Raw genomic sequence first — 18,375 nt, forward strand, 5'->3', positions numbered from 1 at the left:
AGTAATCAAAACCATTTAGGAGTAGCGGGACCCAAATGATGCACACAAGACAAGGTGAGGACTGCAGCACACTCCAGCAAGCACTGAAGTTAACATGAATACAAGTTAACATGTACAAGGAGGGCCTGCCATGTCACTAAGAATTTATAATAGCACTCAAGAGGTCACGACAGCTGAAGGCCTCTGGTGATTACAGATGCTATCTGCACAGATTAGAACACACTGGACAGCTAGCCAAAGCAGCTCTGCTGTCTGTGGTATAGCATGTCCCCACTTAAGCTTAGTGCTTAATCCTGGTTTTAATTTAATGCATTTACATCACCTCTGGTAATGCCCCCCCCATCCCATCTTTCCCACATACTGGCCCTTTGGCTCCACCTCCCCTTATGGCCAAATGCCTCACAGATTATAGGCCCTTGTGAAGGCATCCTCAGGGCTCTCCTAGGAACACTAGGATGGACTCCCATCTCACGGGGAATTGGCTTTTTGCCTGATTCTAGGAAGTCTAAGGCCAAACAAGCAAGACAATAGAGACATAGTTGCTGCGTCAAACAGGCTGAGAGCATAAACTGTCCTGAGGGAAAAAAAGGCAACCAGTGTTTTTGCAAATAAATCATTCAGATCTATAAAATCAGGGAATCTAGCCCAGTCTTTAGAGAAAATTCTAAGCCTAGTCTTTAGAGAAAATTCTACTGTTAATTGGAAGTCTGTCTTGTACAGAAATTAACATCACTAAAGTGTATAAAGAGCACCAAATTCATGTTCTGCTCTTTTAAGTGCAGAAAATCACAGAGTTCCTTGAAGAACAGCTGCAGAGCACAGTTTTCAGGTAGAGGTTAGGAGTTTCCTGTGGGGAAAGTTGAATGCTTTTTAAAAACCTCTAGATTTTATTATATTAGAGTTCGGCAGAGATGCTAGATTCTGCGGAGATGCTAGATTAAACAAAAGTGCTGTGATTTCTGGTGAATTTGAAACACGTATCTTGCAAAGGAGGAAGATGCAGCATTTCTCCCAAAAGCAGGATTTTCAAAAGTAATTGACAAGATATCCAAGCTCTAGATATGCAAAAGAACATGAGTCAAATAATTAATCTCTTACTAATTTAGTTCTTTTGAAGCTTCTGAATCAATTCCAAATGAACACTATTTGCAGGAAGCCTTTTCCTGGTTAGAGAGAGGTCAACTGCTTGAAGAGTGAAGATTATTATTATTATTATTATTATTATTATTATTATTATTATTATTATTATTATACATATATAGAGTTTTGATTTTTACTATTTTTTAAAGTTAGTAGCAGCACCTAGAAAGACTTAATTAAGACAACAATAGGATCAAAAATGTAGCATACCTTGCTGTATACATCTTGCACACAAAGCATTTTCTGGTACATAGCCAATGTTTCTTGACTAGCAAGGGATATAGATTCCTATCCAGGCAGTCATCATGATGAATAAGCCTTGAGGGAAATAAATAAATACAACACATACAAAAAAGATGCTGTCATATTGAAATTTATTTGAACATTAGCATGGACATTGAAGATAAAGTATGATTTAAATTCCCATGTACACTATGACCAGATTTCTGCTTAACATTTTTTAACACAGGTGAGGATCTGGAGATGGACTACTAGTTGCACCATCTGTGGATTTTATGGTCACAAGTAAATTCAGTTTGTCCAGTGTCCTGGGGCAACTTTATGATACCTGCATCCCCAGCTGTCTGTTCTGTTTATGCTGGATATTAAGTTCTGCACCCTTATGGCTGGTTCTGAGAGCGAAGGTGGGGAGAAGAAGTGTGCAGTTTGCTTTCAGAAACTGCACTTGCTCCCCTGCATCCTTCTCATGGACTGTGCTGTCTGCAGCATGCACAACAGGAGAGAGCTCTCCTTTGCTTTTTGTTAGGTTTTAGCTAGTTGAGGTAGAGAAGTTCCCCAGACTGTGGCTTTTCTTGTTCTAGGAACTGATCAGCCTGCTCTGGACTGAAAATGGAGAAAAACACCAGAGCTCACCTGTGACCGACCAGGGCCTCGGACGTGGAATTTCCCAGTGCAGGAGGGACTGATAAGAGACTGAGTGGGCCAAGCTACAACCCATGACAAGGGCTGTCTGAATTTACAATCTCTTCAGAACAGTGAGAGGTTTTATTGTTTAATATTATTCATTTTTTATGCTTGTGAACACTTTGCTTGTTAAATAAACAGTTTTTTCCACTTTTCTCCAAGGAAATCTTTTCCAGAATCAGCTAGGGGAGGGGCCACTTGAATTTGCTTTCTAGAGGGGCCCCTTTGGACCTTTTCTCCCAAATTTGCCCTAAACCAGGACAGTGCAGTAACTCAGAAATCTTCAGACCATCTCCTTTCTGTAGTCTTTTTAAAGCTTTTATCTCCTATACAGAGCTATTTATCTCCTAACAAGGTATTGCCAGGTGAATCTTCAGATCCATGTGCAACATCTATGCTTTTCTCTGGGTTATGTTCCTTTTGGGAGCCACCACCTATTATCAATACTTTGATACATCAGGCTCCTGGGAACAGAAAATGTCATCCACTACAGACAACCACATGAGTGCTCTCTCTAGTTATGCACTGAGTAAAGACTACACAATAGTTCTGCTGTTGATGTAGTTGCCACCTCATGGTCACTTTCACCTTCTCTTTCTGGCCTATCCAACTCAGCCCACCATTTCCATTCCTCTATTCTCTTTTCAGTTCCTGCCCCTTAGCTTCAAGTTCAAACTGATAGTCCAGCTGAGTCCAGCCACAGCCTACAACATTCTGCTCCCTGATGCTCCAGAATCAGAATGTAGATCTGCCACACACTAGCTCGACATAGAAAGATCCTGACACTGTGGTTGCCATTCCTGTTATACAGCAGTCATAGCACACTAATTACAAAGCAGTCCTTGTATGCAAACTTAAAGGAAAAAAAGCAAGGAAGATTAATCACCTTCTTTCAGAGATACTCCCATGTATATGGAAGAAAAATTTAAGCTCTGCAGAAGGCAGCAGAATAATCTTAAAGCAAGTAAGTTAGTCTAACAAACATTCAGCATTTAATGTCTGAAGTTTGTCCAGAGAAGGCTTACTTCCATTTGCCTAAAGACGGCCAAAGAATAATAACTTACCTTATATCTGTGATTATAATGATGTGTTCGCAGTCCCCTTGGTGGCAGTAAAGGTATGGAAAGCCAATTTTGAGGGATAAATCATTAAATACATAGTCCTCCATCTTAACAGACTGAAGATTTTCATAGCCTCTGTCATGAGATTCTGACCACTCTATAATTGTTCTGAAAACAGAAAGGCCATCAGCATGGCAAAGCTATGAACTGTGAATGCAGAGAAAAGATGCCTTGGGGATATGCAAAATTCTTTATTGAGACACAGTTAAATTATGAAAATCAAAACAGTTCACAACATTTTGTAAAAATTTTAGGTGATTTCACAGCAATACTACAACACTATAGAGCTGTTCACTGCTCTTGTGGAACATCTGTCTTTCAGTCCTTCCTGAGGAGTTTTAGTCAGTGTATGCTCCTGATGGCACCCATCCAGGTGACAGCACAATATTTCTTAAGTAGTCCAATAATTCAAGTTACTAGCAGGTCATTTTGCCCCCTTGGTCAATTACTTCATTTTAAAGTATTACAAAACACCTTTTTTTTTTTTTTTTTTTTTTTTTAATTGTCAAGGAGAAACATAAAGCTGACAAGTGCAGTTACATTTTCAAAATTTAGCACTGGAAGGGCACTGGCCACTGTAAATTTCTTTTTGGCTTTTCAGCACACTCCTACACACAAAGCATCTAACTCTACAAGCTGTGTAGGCTATAACAAACCCTTCTGTGAAGACCATTGTTATTCACAGACAGAAAGACAAGGAGTAAAATATTAATTTCCCTGAAGTCACATACAAAGTCTAGCAAAACAACAGGGTCCAACAGTCAGGTCTTCCATACCAGCCATTTAAAACATTTTGATCTCCTAAATCTCACTAGTGTATCAGTAAGACCACAATTCCTTAAAATATCAGATATCTTTTCTGATCAGTCAGACAGACCCCATGTTGACTTTACAATGAAGGCCTTCAGCATATTTTCAAGACTGAGCAGGACAACCACTGCCACACAGCTGAGCTTATTGTTTTTCTGACCCATATTCTACCTCACAGTCTTTTGATTGCCATCACAAGTAGAGAAGGTATCTAAAAATCCAGTACGAAATGGCACCTGTCACTTTACACAGAAATCCCACCTCAACGGTGCAAAACAGGATTTGCAGGTTAAAAAATGGAGTTGTACTCTTCTCAAAAGGGAAGCAAATGGAAGGAATAAGTAGAGCAAGTAAAGTTAAACTTCTCTGTAAAAACCAATTCATCATGGAAAAACAGTAGGAGAAGTCCATTCCAGCTTAATACTCTAGACATTGCAGTATCTGTAACACCACAAGTCATAAACAAAATGAAACAAATTTCATGCTCCTTAAGGTTTTCCTTAAGTCAACATCTACAAATATTGTACCTGCTCAGATCTCTGCACTCTGGGTATCTTTTATCATTATAGAAGACTCCTTCAAAATAGAAGAAGGCAGATTTATAGTGATCCTGAGAGACAGAGAGAAAAGTCTCCATTAGTCTCATGAGAGAATAAACACCTTAAACAAGAACATGCCAAAACTCTAGACATTTTAGGAATCTAAATTACATTAAGAGACCTCATTCTACAGGTGCCTAAGAAAAGTTCTGCTCTGACTGTAGATACTGATGTGACAACTAGGCTCCTATGATTGCCATCTACACAGCTACTTTGCTGATATTGTTCTCAAGTCATTACAGGTTACTTTAATGCTTTTCTCTTATTCTGTCCCCATCATAGCAGTTATGGACTTCTACAAAAACACAGAAAAAGAACATAGGCATCACTGCACAAATTCATTAATTGCAAGGCACTGACTTTAAAAAATAATATTTTTAAAAATTAGCAAGATGCAGTGTGTTTACTTTGGGTAGGTACCAGATACCTATCCAGCTGCTCCTCTTTATTAACAGGACTGGGGAAACAAAATATGACAGGCAAGCTCATGGGTTCAGATAAAGGCAGTTTAATGAGAAAAAGCAAAGGTTGCATGCAGAAGCAAAGCAAAAAATGGAGATTTATTCCCTATTTGCCACCTGACCACCCTTGAAGTGAAGAAATGTTTCCTAATATCCAACCTAAACCTTCTTTGGTGCATTTTGAAGGCCATTTCCTCTCATCCTGTCTCTTGTTACCCAGGAGAACTGACCCCCTACATGGCTACACCCACCTCACCCTCCTTTCAGACAGTTGTAGAGAGTGATGATGTCTCCCTTGAGCTTCCCGTCAAGGTCCCCCTGAATGCCATCCCTGCCCTCCAGTGTGTCAACTGCCCCACACAGCTCAGTGTTGTCAGCAGACTTGCTGTAGGTGTGGACTTGATGCCACTGTCCATGTCACTGACAAAAACGGCAAAAAGCACTGGTCCCAATATCAGTTCCTGGTTGATGACTGCTCTCCACTTGGACATCAAGCCATCTACATGGAGACCATGTGCCTAGAGGTCTCTTTGAGCTATTAACTCTAGGCTGTCAAAACACAGGAAAAGCAGACCCCAGGACCAAAGACAGAACTTCTCAGATGACCTGCATGAAGACACAGTGGTAGGAACATGTTTCACATTCAGACTCTTTGATTCACTTCTGTCTGTTACCGTTACCTTCTCTGCTGCTGACACCAAACTGGAAGGAACGGCTGATACACCAGATGATCCTGCTGCCAGCCAGAGGGATCTTAACAGCCCAGAGAAATGGGCCAAAAAGAACGTGGTGAGGTTGAGCAAGGAGAAGTGCAAGGTCTTGCCCCTGGGGATAAACAAGTTGATGCTCCACTGTATGCTGAGGGCCACTCAGCCGGAGAGCAGCTAGGCAAATGGCCTAGGATCCTGGAAGATCCCAAATTGAACATGAGCGAACAAGGTGTCCTTGCAGCAAAGACAGCAGATGGAGAAGATGGGATCCTGTGCTGCGTTATATAAAGCACCACCAGCAGGTCAAGGGAGACGATCCTTCAGTTCTCCTCAGCACTTGTAAGGCCATACCTAAAGGCCTGTGTTCAGTCCTTGGCTGCTCAGTGTAAGAGAGACATGGACATACTGGAGAAAGAGTCCCATAAGGGCCATGAAGATGAAGGGACAGCAGCATCTTTCCTAAAAGGAGTGGCTCAGAGAGCTGTGAGTTCACACCCTGAAGAGAAAGCTCAGGTAAACTCAAAAAAAGCTCAAAACTAACATACACAATACCTCTAAGGAGGGTGCAAAGAGGATGAAGCCAGGCTCATTTTAGCAGTCCTGAGTGACAGGATCAGAATCAGTAAGCACAAACTAAAACACACACAGTTCCCCATGAACCTCAAGAAACACTTCTTTACTGACACAGGCTGTCCAGGGAGGTTGTGCAACCTCCATCCTTGGAGACAGGCAAAAAACATCTGGACATGGTCATGGACAACTGGCTGTAGGTGGCCCTGATTGAGCAGAGGGAGTCGACCAGAAAAACCCCACACGCCCCTTTCAACCTCAACCATGCTATGATATGACATATATTATATGTCATACAATGTACAATCAAAGTGATTCAACTTCAGTATTTTCAACCAGATAACTTGTTTTGCCCATATCCAGAGAACATGTAGCAACTTCAGGAGAGAAGAATAATCTTCATCCCTACATTTGATCAGCATCCAGTTGCAAACAACACAGCATAGTGGGATGATCTAGTTTATTATTATTAGTGGGATTAAGCTGTTTCCTCTGATGTTTCAGAATACAGCTCAAAATCAAATCAGTTCACAGGAATATATCTACACAAAATATACTGCTTGTGTTTTTATTACCTAGAAGTAGCAATGATAATGTTTTTCTTGATATTGCACAAAACAGATCATCTAGATATTTACTATGAAGTATTTACTTGCAGCGTAACCAACAGTTAGAAACAATGCAGCTGAATTTAGTCCTGAAGAAAAAACAAAACAAAACTATGCCTCCCTCTCTATGTTTTCAAGACTCCTATACATGTAGAGGGCTCCACATAGAAAGTTTTACCTTGCTGATGTGTTCTGGTGCTTGATCTGGCTGACTGCTGAACTCACCACCTTTCTGGAGGTCACTGACGCAGGAAATTGAGTCTCTCAGCTCAGTGAGCTTCTGGCTGCCCAGCACAAGGACTGTTTGGTAGGGTTTGTGATCTTTATGCTACAAAGAACACAGCATGCAAACTTCAGATAAATTATAACGTGTCAGCATCAGCACTGCTCTTCCTTAGACACCTTAAGGCCATTACTGGCAGCATCTGGCACATCACTTCTCTGAACAGCATCTTGCCATAGCCTCTCCTAAGACTGACACTTAATAATTTTTTTCAGAAATTCAAAAGTTACATTTTCCACCAGACAGTGCAGTAAAGACAGAAAGTCTGAGCTCACTTATCCCAAATCCAGACAGAATACTTTAGGTTTCATGTATTTAGTTTCAGGTTTTGAGCTTTCTATAAAATAAATTAACTACTGCGTAATTATTGTAAAAGTTTTATTATGTAAACAACTAACAGAATGAAAACCAGATTCTAAAAGAGCCTTAAGAAATTACCAGTGTTGAAGAGTTTACCACATGTCTTCAGTAGACTCACTGATTTTAACTGCTTGGGAGAGCAAGATATTACCTGAACAGGAAAAAATAAGAATACAACCCAGAGAATTTCATACCAACCTTCTGAAATATAATAGGATAAAAGATGTTCAGAGTTAAAAGTAGTTCTCCCTCCTCAGTTAAATCTCTTGTATTGTCTGGCCTCCTTCCAGTTGCATGTGACTCCTGGAAAAACATACAAACACACACATGTATATATTCTATTGGTGTGTATAAATACACACACACACACATATATATATATAAAAACACTGGGTAACAGTCCAAGAAATGCTGAGAAATTCTAACTCATTTTTGACTATGTAGCATTCTGAATTGAAAACAGCCTACTTTCTCCAAGGTAGAAAGGTGATAAACTGCTCCAGCTACTGATTTCAAGCATGTTCCTCCATTTCTCAGCTTTGTTGCAAGACAGCTGGCTGCTCCTTGGTATTGAGAGCCCCTGCATAAAGGAATTAGAAGCTGCTGTCATTCTGCCCTCATTGAACCCAGCTGCTACCAACTTTTACCACTTAATGCTTTGAAATGCTCTTTGAATGCTGTCATATGTCAAGGGGAATTGCAACCCTTACACTTACCTAGAAAATAGTGGGAAACACTAACCTAGAAAATATACACAGAATGAAATATATGAAAATTACAGTCAGTGCAACACTTCCTCTTATTAGAGAAGCTAGACATAGCTGGAGGCCACAATTTCTCCAAAATCCAAACCCAAAACCCAGCAATGCCCTTGCCACAGTACTGGGTTTTAGAAAATAACTAAATGGACCCCTACATTTCCATCCTGCTTTATTTGTAAGACACAGCCCAGCTGTGAAAATGAGGGAGGATACTTCTCTGTGATGGTTTCCTCCTTTTCCAACTGACGCTTTAAGTTTTAGCTTTCCTGCTTTTCAGATTCTGTGCTGCCTAGGGCCGTAGTTCTGAGCCTCATACTAAGTGCCAGTAAGTTCTCTTCACAGAGTATGTAGAAAAAACAAATCTTTTTCCTGCTGAGAACCAAGGACAACCAAGGCCCAACAGCATAAACAAGTGGACTGAAGGGAGGAACAAGAAGGATGAGACCTCACAACCTGTAGCTGTAATTGGACAATTAAACCCCAATATGCAAATGAATCAAAACTTATAAAAGTGTAAGACCTCGTGACCAGACAGCAATTTTGTGACTATTCTAAGTCCACCTTGGGTGTAGCCCTGGTCAGGCTCTTGTCCTGCCCAAGGTGTATCCTAGAGGCTTTTCAATAAATACCTACTTTATTCTCTAGCTCTGTCCTGTCTCTGTTTCAGGCCACCCTTCCCAAGGCGCCACAATAAATCAAGAGAGAATACTTCCTGCACAAACACCTCCCATCAGCATGGAGTATTCCTCAGATTTAGTAGCAGAAACTTGTACTTCTGTGACACTCAAGAGATACTTGTGCTCTCTGCCTTGCATCTCCCTTCATCACATGACACATTCCAAACTCACATTTCTTCTTGCTCTCCTCCTGTATGAAGGCATCATGGTCCCAACCACAGAATCACAGCTCTGACACAGCTTGCTTAAAGAATGCAATAATGACCATGTGCTCATTCTTCAGAAACAGCAGTAAGACTCCACTCATTGAAACCCTTTATGAAGGTTTCTGTTGCTAATATTTTCTCAGATTCTCCCCAGGCTAAGAGCCCAGCAGAGTAACTGTATCATGTTGTTTACATAATGTGCCTAGGTCTCTGAACAGCTGAAACATAACTAAGGACAGACCAGGAAACCCCAAGGGGAAAAACAAGTCTAATAGTCACATGAGGTTCCCTCCTCACAACACTTCTGTCTCTAATTTTTACAACAGTTCGTGGCTTGTTCAAGCCATGGACTCCAGCACTTCAGTGTCCCTGAAAGAGTTCAAAAAATGTGTATATGTGGTGCTTAGGGACACAGTTTAGTGGTGGATCTGGCAGTGTTAAAGGTAATGGTTGGGCTCAATGATCCTAAAGGTCTTTTAGCCTTAATGATTTTATGAACATTTATGAAATGAGGTTTTGCTGTTTAGGACTTCAATGTTTGTAAAGAAATCATTAAAAAAAAAAATATTAAGCATAGTTAAAAAATTCCAATAAGGCTTTTGAGGGGCTGATGACTACACTCTTAGTTCCCAGCAGTTCAGAATGGCTGAAAAACTTGGGTTATAAAGCTCAGAATTAGGAATTTACCATCACTGTGCTGCTACAGTTTTCTTCTTTCAGCCCTACTGAAATTAGCTCACAATCATTCACACACTGAAGCTTAGTTTTCAACACTGGACTCAAGGAGCAAAACCACTAGACATTTTTTCTATAGCTATGTCTAGCTGTAAGTTCACAGCACTTAAAAAAAGCAGTCATACAGTGGTAACGAGCTAGAGTTCCTCCTTAACTACATCCAGTATTAACAGACAGTTAAGAGAAGACTTTCTGTCCTATCTTTCTATAAAATGTCTCTGTCCTTAACAATTACCTGCAAACTTGTATCTGCAAACATTTACAGGGTACATTTCATAGCAGTGAATAAAAAAGCAACCAGAAGCTGGATTTCAGGTGTCTTGAGAGCCTATAAGATGACAGGCAACTTACCATCTCATAGGTAAGAGTTTCTTGTCTACAAGCCCGATCCACAATAATTGTTTCTTCTCTCTTCTCTAAGGCCTTCTTTCTAATTCTGAGGGGCAGAAACACACAAAATTTCATTCAACAATTTCCATGCAGAATTTCAAGCATTTCATATTTTTAAATGACACAAGCTACTACAGAACAGCTTTCAAAGAGCAGGATTCCTGTCTGTCTTAGTGGGACAGAGTAACTTAAAATACTCATCTCCTGATTCTCATAAAACCTGATAGGGCAGAGGCCAGCTTGTGGATTTCAGCTTGTGGGCTTTTCCCCCCTTTTGTGCAAATGACAGGTTGGTTGTGAGCAATTTTACACCCACAATAAAAAACAGCAAAATGTTGTTTGAAGAGGCTGTCCTAGGACAAAACACTTTGTGATCTTTGAAGAAGCTGTTTCAACAATTTTTTCTGCTTCAAAAAAATTGAATTCATGTTCAAGCAAAACACAAGGAAAAAGCAACCCACATATATTCTTTCTCAGCCCTACAACATAGACACTTTAGAAAAACCCCCCAAAAAACCTACATTATCATTTGTAGAAGAAAGAGCATCATAAGTAGAATACCTACTAAAATACAAGTATTTAACCACTGCATGAACACCCAATCCTTAACATCCAGGACAAGTTTACCTATCCTCCAGACCTCCCCAAGGATCTTTAGTAAAAATCAGGCTTAACACTGATCACAGCCTAAACACATTTCTTTACAGAGCTATGTAAAGTACAGCAAAGGCCTAACTGGTCAAGTTCGCCAACTGATAGAAACCATACATATATTGGTTAACCTCTGAAATGCACCAGTGGTGTCAATGAATTCCATGAACAAAACAAAATTCAACACAACAGAGTAGGTTCAGATAAAAAGGTTATCTGGGTACAGCATCAGTACTTACACTCTGGTTGTAACAGTATGATTGCGAGTTAGTAGATGTATGAGACAGGTTTTTGGAGGAACCTCACACACATGATTATCAGAAGGCTCCTGCACACTCCAAACTTAGGCACTACTTTAGAAGCACCTAGGTTCAGAAATCCTTTTCCGGTAAGAAAGATGGCACATTCTGTATATCTTAATAAAAAATTCCTAAGCAACATTCAAGCAGAAGACCCATACCAATGACCCCATCATAAGCCAGTGTTTCTGCCTTTACGGTATTTTTGTATGGTGCTTCAGAAAGCATCGCCTGGAGCAAGCAGCCAGCCATACTTCCATGCTGATTCTCCCCGCCACCTCGAATTAGGGTACTGTGAGAGCACTGTAACAGCATACCGAAGAGTAAGCAGACTGCTGTCTTCAGGAATAACATCTGGGTCTTCTTCTTTTTCAGAAGGCATTAACATATCAATGCTAGAACAATAAAAAAATAACAGATAGAATCACAGAATCATAGAACAGTTTGGGTTGGAAGGGACCTTAAAAGATCATCTAGTTCCATTCCCCCAAGCAGCATTGGCAGGGTCACCTTTCACTGGCCCAGGTTGCTCAGGGGCACATCCAACCTGGTCTTGAACACTTCCAGGGGTGGAACATCCACAAATTCTCTGGGCAAACTGTTCCACTGCCTCACCACTCTACACAGTAAACAATTTCTTCCTGATATCTAATATAAATCTACAGCTATCCTCTTTGGACATGGCAGTGATTTCTCATAGTCTGTGAAGAAGTGTAAGAGGCAGCAACCTGGAGGTGCTTTCACCACTTGGTCCCATTTACGAATTCCCATTTCAGGTTGTGCACTACAGCACACCAGATTCAGAGGAATCATCATATGCACATCCCTTCCTCTGCAGTCCTTCCCAGAAGCATTGTGCATAAATCACAATAGAATTTTATCCAGATTAAAGATAGTCTGAGGAAAAAATATTTAAAACAGAGAACCTGCTTTGAATCAGACTTGATTACTTTTATCTGTCCACTTTTGTGGACTCTGTAAAGGCAGGGCTTACTCCAATGCCTAAGTCCACCTGCGGTTTGAATCCCAGCAAACTCTTGTGCAAACCCATCTCTTTATGGGACAAAACTACCACTGGTGAAGTCCAGGCAAACCTGTTGGACTGTACCATTTATCCTCAATAATATCTATGATTTCATTATATTCTTTTTAATTATAATCTTAAAACATTCCCCATGTCAACAATAATGTCACTGCAATAATGAATAACCCTTTGGAGTGGAACTGCATAGGAATACAAAGTAATTGAGAAATAGAAGTCTGGAATCAACTGTTATCAGCTGACAATAAGCAAAAGTCAGAGACAAAATTTTGATTGTGGACAGATGGCTTTGTTCTGATGAGCCATATAAAGTCACCCTGTATTGACAGTAATATGAATTCACTATTGTTTAGTTACTTACCATTCAGCAACATACAGTTTTGAACTTTCTGTTTCACACTTTTCACATCTCAAACAGATTTTTTTTTTTTTTTTTAAGTTACTGAGAAAATGTGATTCTTTCAGACGCACCGTTTTAAAAGGAACTTTGCAGTAATGAGCCACAACCTCCTGGAAACAGAATGAACTTTATCCTTAGATTCCTACATGAGGAAGTGGAGGCAGAGACAAACCAAGTGAATCCTGTGTCATATGTAGACTGAAACACAGCTGAGAAACAGAAATTTAATTAACAGAAAGATGGAGAGCAGCACTTTGGAGAACACAGTTCAACCATTAGCCTTTTAGATGGGCTATTCTCCAGGCAGCATACAGCTATGTTATGAGCAGCCCACATAATCAAGTAAAAGATATCGCCTGACAGATAAATCAACTCACAACTGACCCTTTCTGTAAAACTGATAATATGACCAAATTATTCATCCAAAGTCTTCTGGCACATGGATTGGTGATCCCATTTACCAAAGAGCACAAGTCACTTGAATATGTACCATTTTGAGGAAATGACTTTGTACTCAGTTCTTTGAACATCACAGGTACTTTTTGCAGGATCTGAAAATGTCTATTACCTGCCATTGTGAAGTTTCACTTGCATCAAAGATGACAGCTTCCCATTTTCCTTCTGTGCCAGAACCCACCAACAGTATGTCAGAACTTAACTAACAACACTTCTGCTTTTCTTCCTTCCCACAGCCCTAGGTGGGATCTCTGGCTGGGCTATTCACACCATGACCATTTAACTGCCTGCTTCAGGGAAAAAGCTAACATCCCCAGAAAAGCTGCTACAAGCAGACACTATGTAAAATAATTGACATTAAAACCGCTTCCTCTTTTTCCTTGTAAGGACTGAAAGGTAGCCGGGGTAAAGTGAACCCCTGACAAGTTCCATGGAACCTTGCAAGCACTGGTACTGCCTCTTCTCACTCCTGAAAAGTCAGAAACTGTCAATTTCTAAAGGAAAAGCAGAGCACCTTTTTTAGTATTAAAAATCAGGCTAATTACATATGTCATTGTATCACATGCACTGAAGTCTCAAAAGGTTTTGTTGTGTGGCCTTACACATGGGCCATGCTGGAGCTCCCCCTGTGTAACTCCACTGCTGCCAGTGGAACCACAAAAGCAATACTTGGTCCACGGTCCTGAGGAAACCAGGTTTTACAAACAGGAAATATATGCTGAACCCTCCAGAAACAAAGGCTAAGTCAATGTCAGACACCTAAGACACAGGAAGTACATGCAGGACAGAGTTTGCACTAGGAACACCCCACTCCTGACTGCCACAAGCTTGGGATCCTACTGTGTCCCAACAGAGACTATTACTATTCCCTGCATGCATGACAAATTCACTCAGTGCACACGTTAAAACAGAGGGGAAAACACTGGCCATGCTGTTTAATGGAAACCAAGGTGAAGTGCAGGACAGTAATAAGGAACAATAGGTGAAAGTGTCACTTGAAAAAAGCTAAATGCAAAGTGTTACATGAATTCACATCCCCTATGAAGATATTTTAAGGTCATCAGAAATAAAAAGGCCAAAGAGAACTCTCTGGAAATGCAGAAACAGACTACCAATGAAGCCTTTAATCACTGTGACTTTACTTTTCCTAGAATATTCTAGCAGAACAATGAGTTTTCTCTTTTAGAAATTCAAAGATAATTTAGTATTTTGCTGGAAAAATTATAATAAGCAGATACAGAGTTCATATTATTCTTTATATTGCACATATTTTAAAGGTAGTACTTTCATCACCTTTGAGACACTAATACCACAAGACACTAAATACTGGTATGTTAATACATTAATGCTAGCTTAATGCAGCTTTATAATACATCCCAGGAGATATTTACAACTACCCCTTCCAATAAAACAATAAGGTGAATTAGGGCTGAAGTTGAATAAGGTACCTGCAAGCCTTACCTCTCCTGACCAACCTAAAACCCACAGTGATTTGAGGCTTAGGCTGCCCTGTACATGCACGCAACAAAACACACAGAAAACAAAACAGAGTAACACAGCTCCAACAGACTGACATCTCCAGCCTTCAAGGACTCCAGTCACCCGGGCACCAATTACGAATGCCAGCACTTCTTTGTTTACAGACCCCTGAGGCATTTGAACAAAACCTAGAATTTTACTCTTATGACACCTTGGTTATTTAAGAGAATTACTGATGGAATCTTCCAGATAAAGACACAATTTTACACCTGTTTTAAGATCTGATGAAAATAGGAGCAATCTCTATAACGATTACCAGCATACAACTTGAGCAATATGCAAGGCATTCTTACTGAGTCAAATGCAAGTGAGTGAAGACACAAATTTTTTCCAGCATTCTGTTTGCAGGAATGTATTACAGGAAGAAAGCAGAATAAAATAATAATAATAAAACAAAAACAATCAAGCAAAACAACAGCAAAAAAACCAACAAAACAAAATTTAAAAAAAACCCCAAAACAACCAAGAAAAACCAAAAAAAACAAAACCCAAACCAACCAACCAACCAGAAAAAACCCCACAATGACCACTTGCGCTGGGGTGCCCAAAAAGTTAAACAGCATTTAAACATGATACCATTTCTATTCCCCAGAAGACTCTACATTGTCAGAAATACTTAAATGTACACTATATCACTACTCTAAAAAAGATTTAATGATTGCTATTGAAAAACTTCATCCTGAATCCATGACAGATTGTTTTAATCTAACACTATTTTAAAAATAGATGTAGAAACATCCACATCTTCCTATCTCTCTTCTACTCCCCCAAAAAACCTACTTAATTTGTCAAAAAGTTTCCTTAAAAGTATATTAGAGTCAGAAAAATCTGTATTTATTTCCATTATGTGTGCATTTCACTTTATAAAGTTTTATTTCCACCAGTAATAAATGTGATCCCAGGATATCACAGGACAGATCTGGGTGTAGCCCAGTGCTCTCATCTCTCCTCAACAGAGGAATACGAGCAGCTCAGAGCAGGAGAGTGAGAGTGATCAAAGATATCAGTTTGAGATTGGTCACTGTTAAGGAGAGACTCAAGAGGCTAGGGCTATTTAATTTAAGAGCAAAAGCACATGGAGATTACGGATTGGGATTTCCAGCCTGAACAGGGGAAAAGGTCACACCAGGATGTGTAGTTTCATTCTCCTGCAAAGCCAACAAAAGGCTGCCAGATGATCAGTTCTCTCCCCGTGTCTTAGATCACCAGTCGTTTTCTCTTTCCCAAATGCCTGCCGTTCACAGTACTCAGCTTGAAACAGACAGCATTGCTCTGTAACACCAGCAAATGCAGACAGCAAGTGACATGCAGCAGCTGTAAATTGAAGAAAGCAGAACAGAAGAAAAAAAGAAGAAGGAATGTGGGGAAAAATAAAGAAACCACAGGAAAAACTCCTTGGAATTCAAATGATAACAGCAACAGAGTTGCCACAGAGAAGAAGGAGCAGAGGAGCAATCAGGGACCATCTACACTGGAAGAGCTTACAGAGTAATTGTCACAGTTTCTGCCACACCAGAATACATTTTTTTAAACCAACACCATCCTCTATTTTTACTAAGTCTAGTAACGGTAAAAATTTATGCTAGTTACCAGAACTGTGACAGCTGAAGCACAAAGCTATGCAGACAGGATCAGAACTCTGGCATGTCTTCCTCACGGAGGGACTACAGATAAATTATCAACTGTGATGCTTTCTACAGGAATCACTGCCTGAAATAAGGCCTTTTCTACAGGTGAAGGAAAATTCTCACTATACACATGACCTGAAAGCCTTTCAGCTATAGTGTGTTAGATGCTGCTGCTGCTTCGATACCCACAAAGCGCTTACATAGCTCTGATTTCACCACCACCCTGAGGAAAACAAGTCAGTGGAGGCTAAGGACCAAGAGATGCTCAACAGGTACAGTATGCTGCCAGCTACCTGAACTACTTTAAATGATGTTTTTCAGGGATTGAAACTAAAAGAGAGTAGGCTTAGATTAGTATTAGGAAGAAGTTCTCTGCTGTGAGGTGTTGAGTGGCTGGAACAGATCGCCCAGAGAAGCTGTGGATGCCCACCCTGGCAGTGTTCAAGGCTAGGCTGGATGGGGCTTTGAGCAACCCGCTCTAGAGAAAGGTGCCTCCCCATGGCAGGGAGATTGGAACAAGATAATCTTTAAACCAAACCATTCTGTGATTTTATGATTCTTCATTAATACAAACAGATGCCTGGCTTATCTCTTCATATAAGATATATGTCTCATTGTGCAACTGGGGTCTCCTAAAACCATGAAGATGTTCAGGTACTTTTAAGGACTTAACCAGTACCACGTTGCTAAATGTTTACCCATGTAACTTTAAGCACCAAACTGTTCAAGTTCACAGATGTAACAAGGTTTCCACCACCGGAGCACTACCCTCCAGAAAAACCGTTTGCCATTACAGTATATTTGGCCTACAGAGATGTTGGTGACCAATTCTTCATAGGGAACTGTACTATAGGATAAGGAGCATTCAGTAAAAATGAAAAAGGGGCAAATTTAGATTCGGCATCAGGAAAAAATTCTTTACTGCGAGGGTGGTGAGGCACTGAAACAGGTTGTCCAGAGTAGCCGTGGATGCTGGAACTCTGGCAGTGTTCAAGGCCAGGCTGGATGGAGCTCTAAGCTATTTGGTGTAGTGGAACGTGCCCCTGGACATGACATGGAGCTATATACACGGTCTTTAAGGTCCATTCCAACCCCCTGACAGTCTATGATTCTGTATTTACTCGGGAAATAGAAACAAACGCGCGCCGCAGGCCCGGAAGAGGCTCCTCCGAAGCGGTTTTGTCCGAGCACCTTCCGCCTCTGTTGAGAGACCGCCGCGGTGTCTACCGACAGCGCCAGCCACCTCCCCCGCACCAGCGCCAAGGGAAGCCACCGACATCCCCCTCGCACCGGAGCCGCAAATCCCGGTCTGGAGACAGCCGCGCTCCCCCACCTGCAGACGGCGAATAGCTCGGCCGCCGTGCCCGGCGCGCAGCCCAGCGCCGCCGCCACGGCAGCATCCGACTCCTCCGCCGCCTCCGCCGCCAGTGAGAGGTCGGGCGGACCCAGCAGCCGCCGCCAGCCCAGGCTCAGGGCGCCCACGCGGAACGCACGCGTGTACTGCTCCGACTCGTAGTCGGGCGCCGCTGCCTCCGCCACGGCCGCCGCCTCCGCCATGGCCACCGCCATGACCGCCGGGGCCCGCCCTCCGCCCGGCCCCGCCCAACGCGTCACGGGCCGCGGGCGGGGCGGGCGGCGTGCCGCGTCACCTGTGCCGGTAGGCCGGAACGGCCGGGCCGCGTTCGCTGGGCGGGAAAAAATCGCAAAACAAGCAAACAGAAACCAAAGAAACAAAACGTACGCTACCCCCAAAATAACTTCTCAGTTAATTAAAAAACGCACCGCGTCCACTGTTCTAGAGCGGTACAAACTCTTTCACACAGAATCACAGAATCTAGGTTGGAAAAGACCTGTGAGGTCATTGAGTCCAACCTATGGTCGAACCTTGTCATCTAGACCGCCAAAACTAAGTGCCACATCCAGTCTTTCCTTAAACACCACCACGGATAGTGACTCTCCCACTTCCCTGGGCAGCCCATTCCAAAGCCCAATCAGCCTTTCTGTG

General features: G+C 41.5%; 1 protein-coding gene across 2 annotated transcripts in view; it reads right to left on the reverse strand.

Moving 5' to 3' along the window:
* SNAPC3 (small nuclear RNA activating complex polypeptide 3) overlaps positions 1-17,941 on the reverse strand; it is a 36,136-nt gene extending 18,195 nt beyond the window's left edge. For both annotated transcript variants that reach the window (XM_066180821.1, XM_066180820.1), the window contains exons 1-8: positions 17,704-17,941; positions 11,623-11,700; positions 10,317-10,401; positions 7,785-7,889; positions 7,122-7,271; positions 4,523-4,605; positions 3,129-3,293; positions 1,351-1,458 (exon numbers count right to left, since the gene is read on the reverse strand). In XM_066180821.1, the coding sequence (XP_066036918.1) occupies positions 1,351-1,458; positions 3,129-3,293; positions 4,523-4,605; positions 7,122-7,271; positions 7,785-7,889; positions 10,317-10,401; positions 11,623-11,700; positions 17,704-17,939 (1,010 nt within the window). In that variant the 5' untranslated portion in view covers positions 17,940-17,941. The remainder of the gene's footprint in view (positions 1-1,350; positions 1,459-3,128; positions 3,294-4,522; positions 4,606-7,121; positions 7,272-7,784; positions 7,890-10,316; positions 10,402-11,622; positions 11,701-17,703) is intronic.
* Between the last annotated feature and the right edge of the window lie 434 nt (positions 17,942-18,375).

Source organism: Chamaea fasciata, unplaced genomic scaffold, assembly GCF_029207755.1.
Source record: "Chamaea fasciata isolate MVZ Bird 193981 ecotype frontalis unplaced genomic scaffold, bChaFas1.0.hap1 SCAF_4, whole genome shotgun sequence".
NCBI classification, from domain to species: Eukaryota; Metazoa; Chordata; class Aves; order Passeriformes; family Sylviidae; genus Chamaea; species Chamaea fasciata.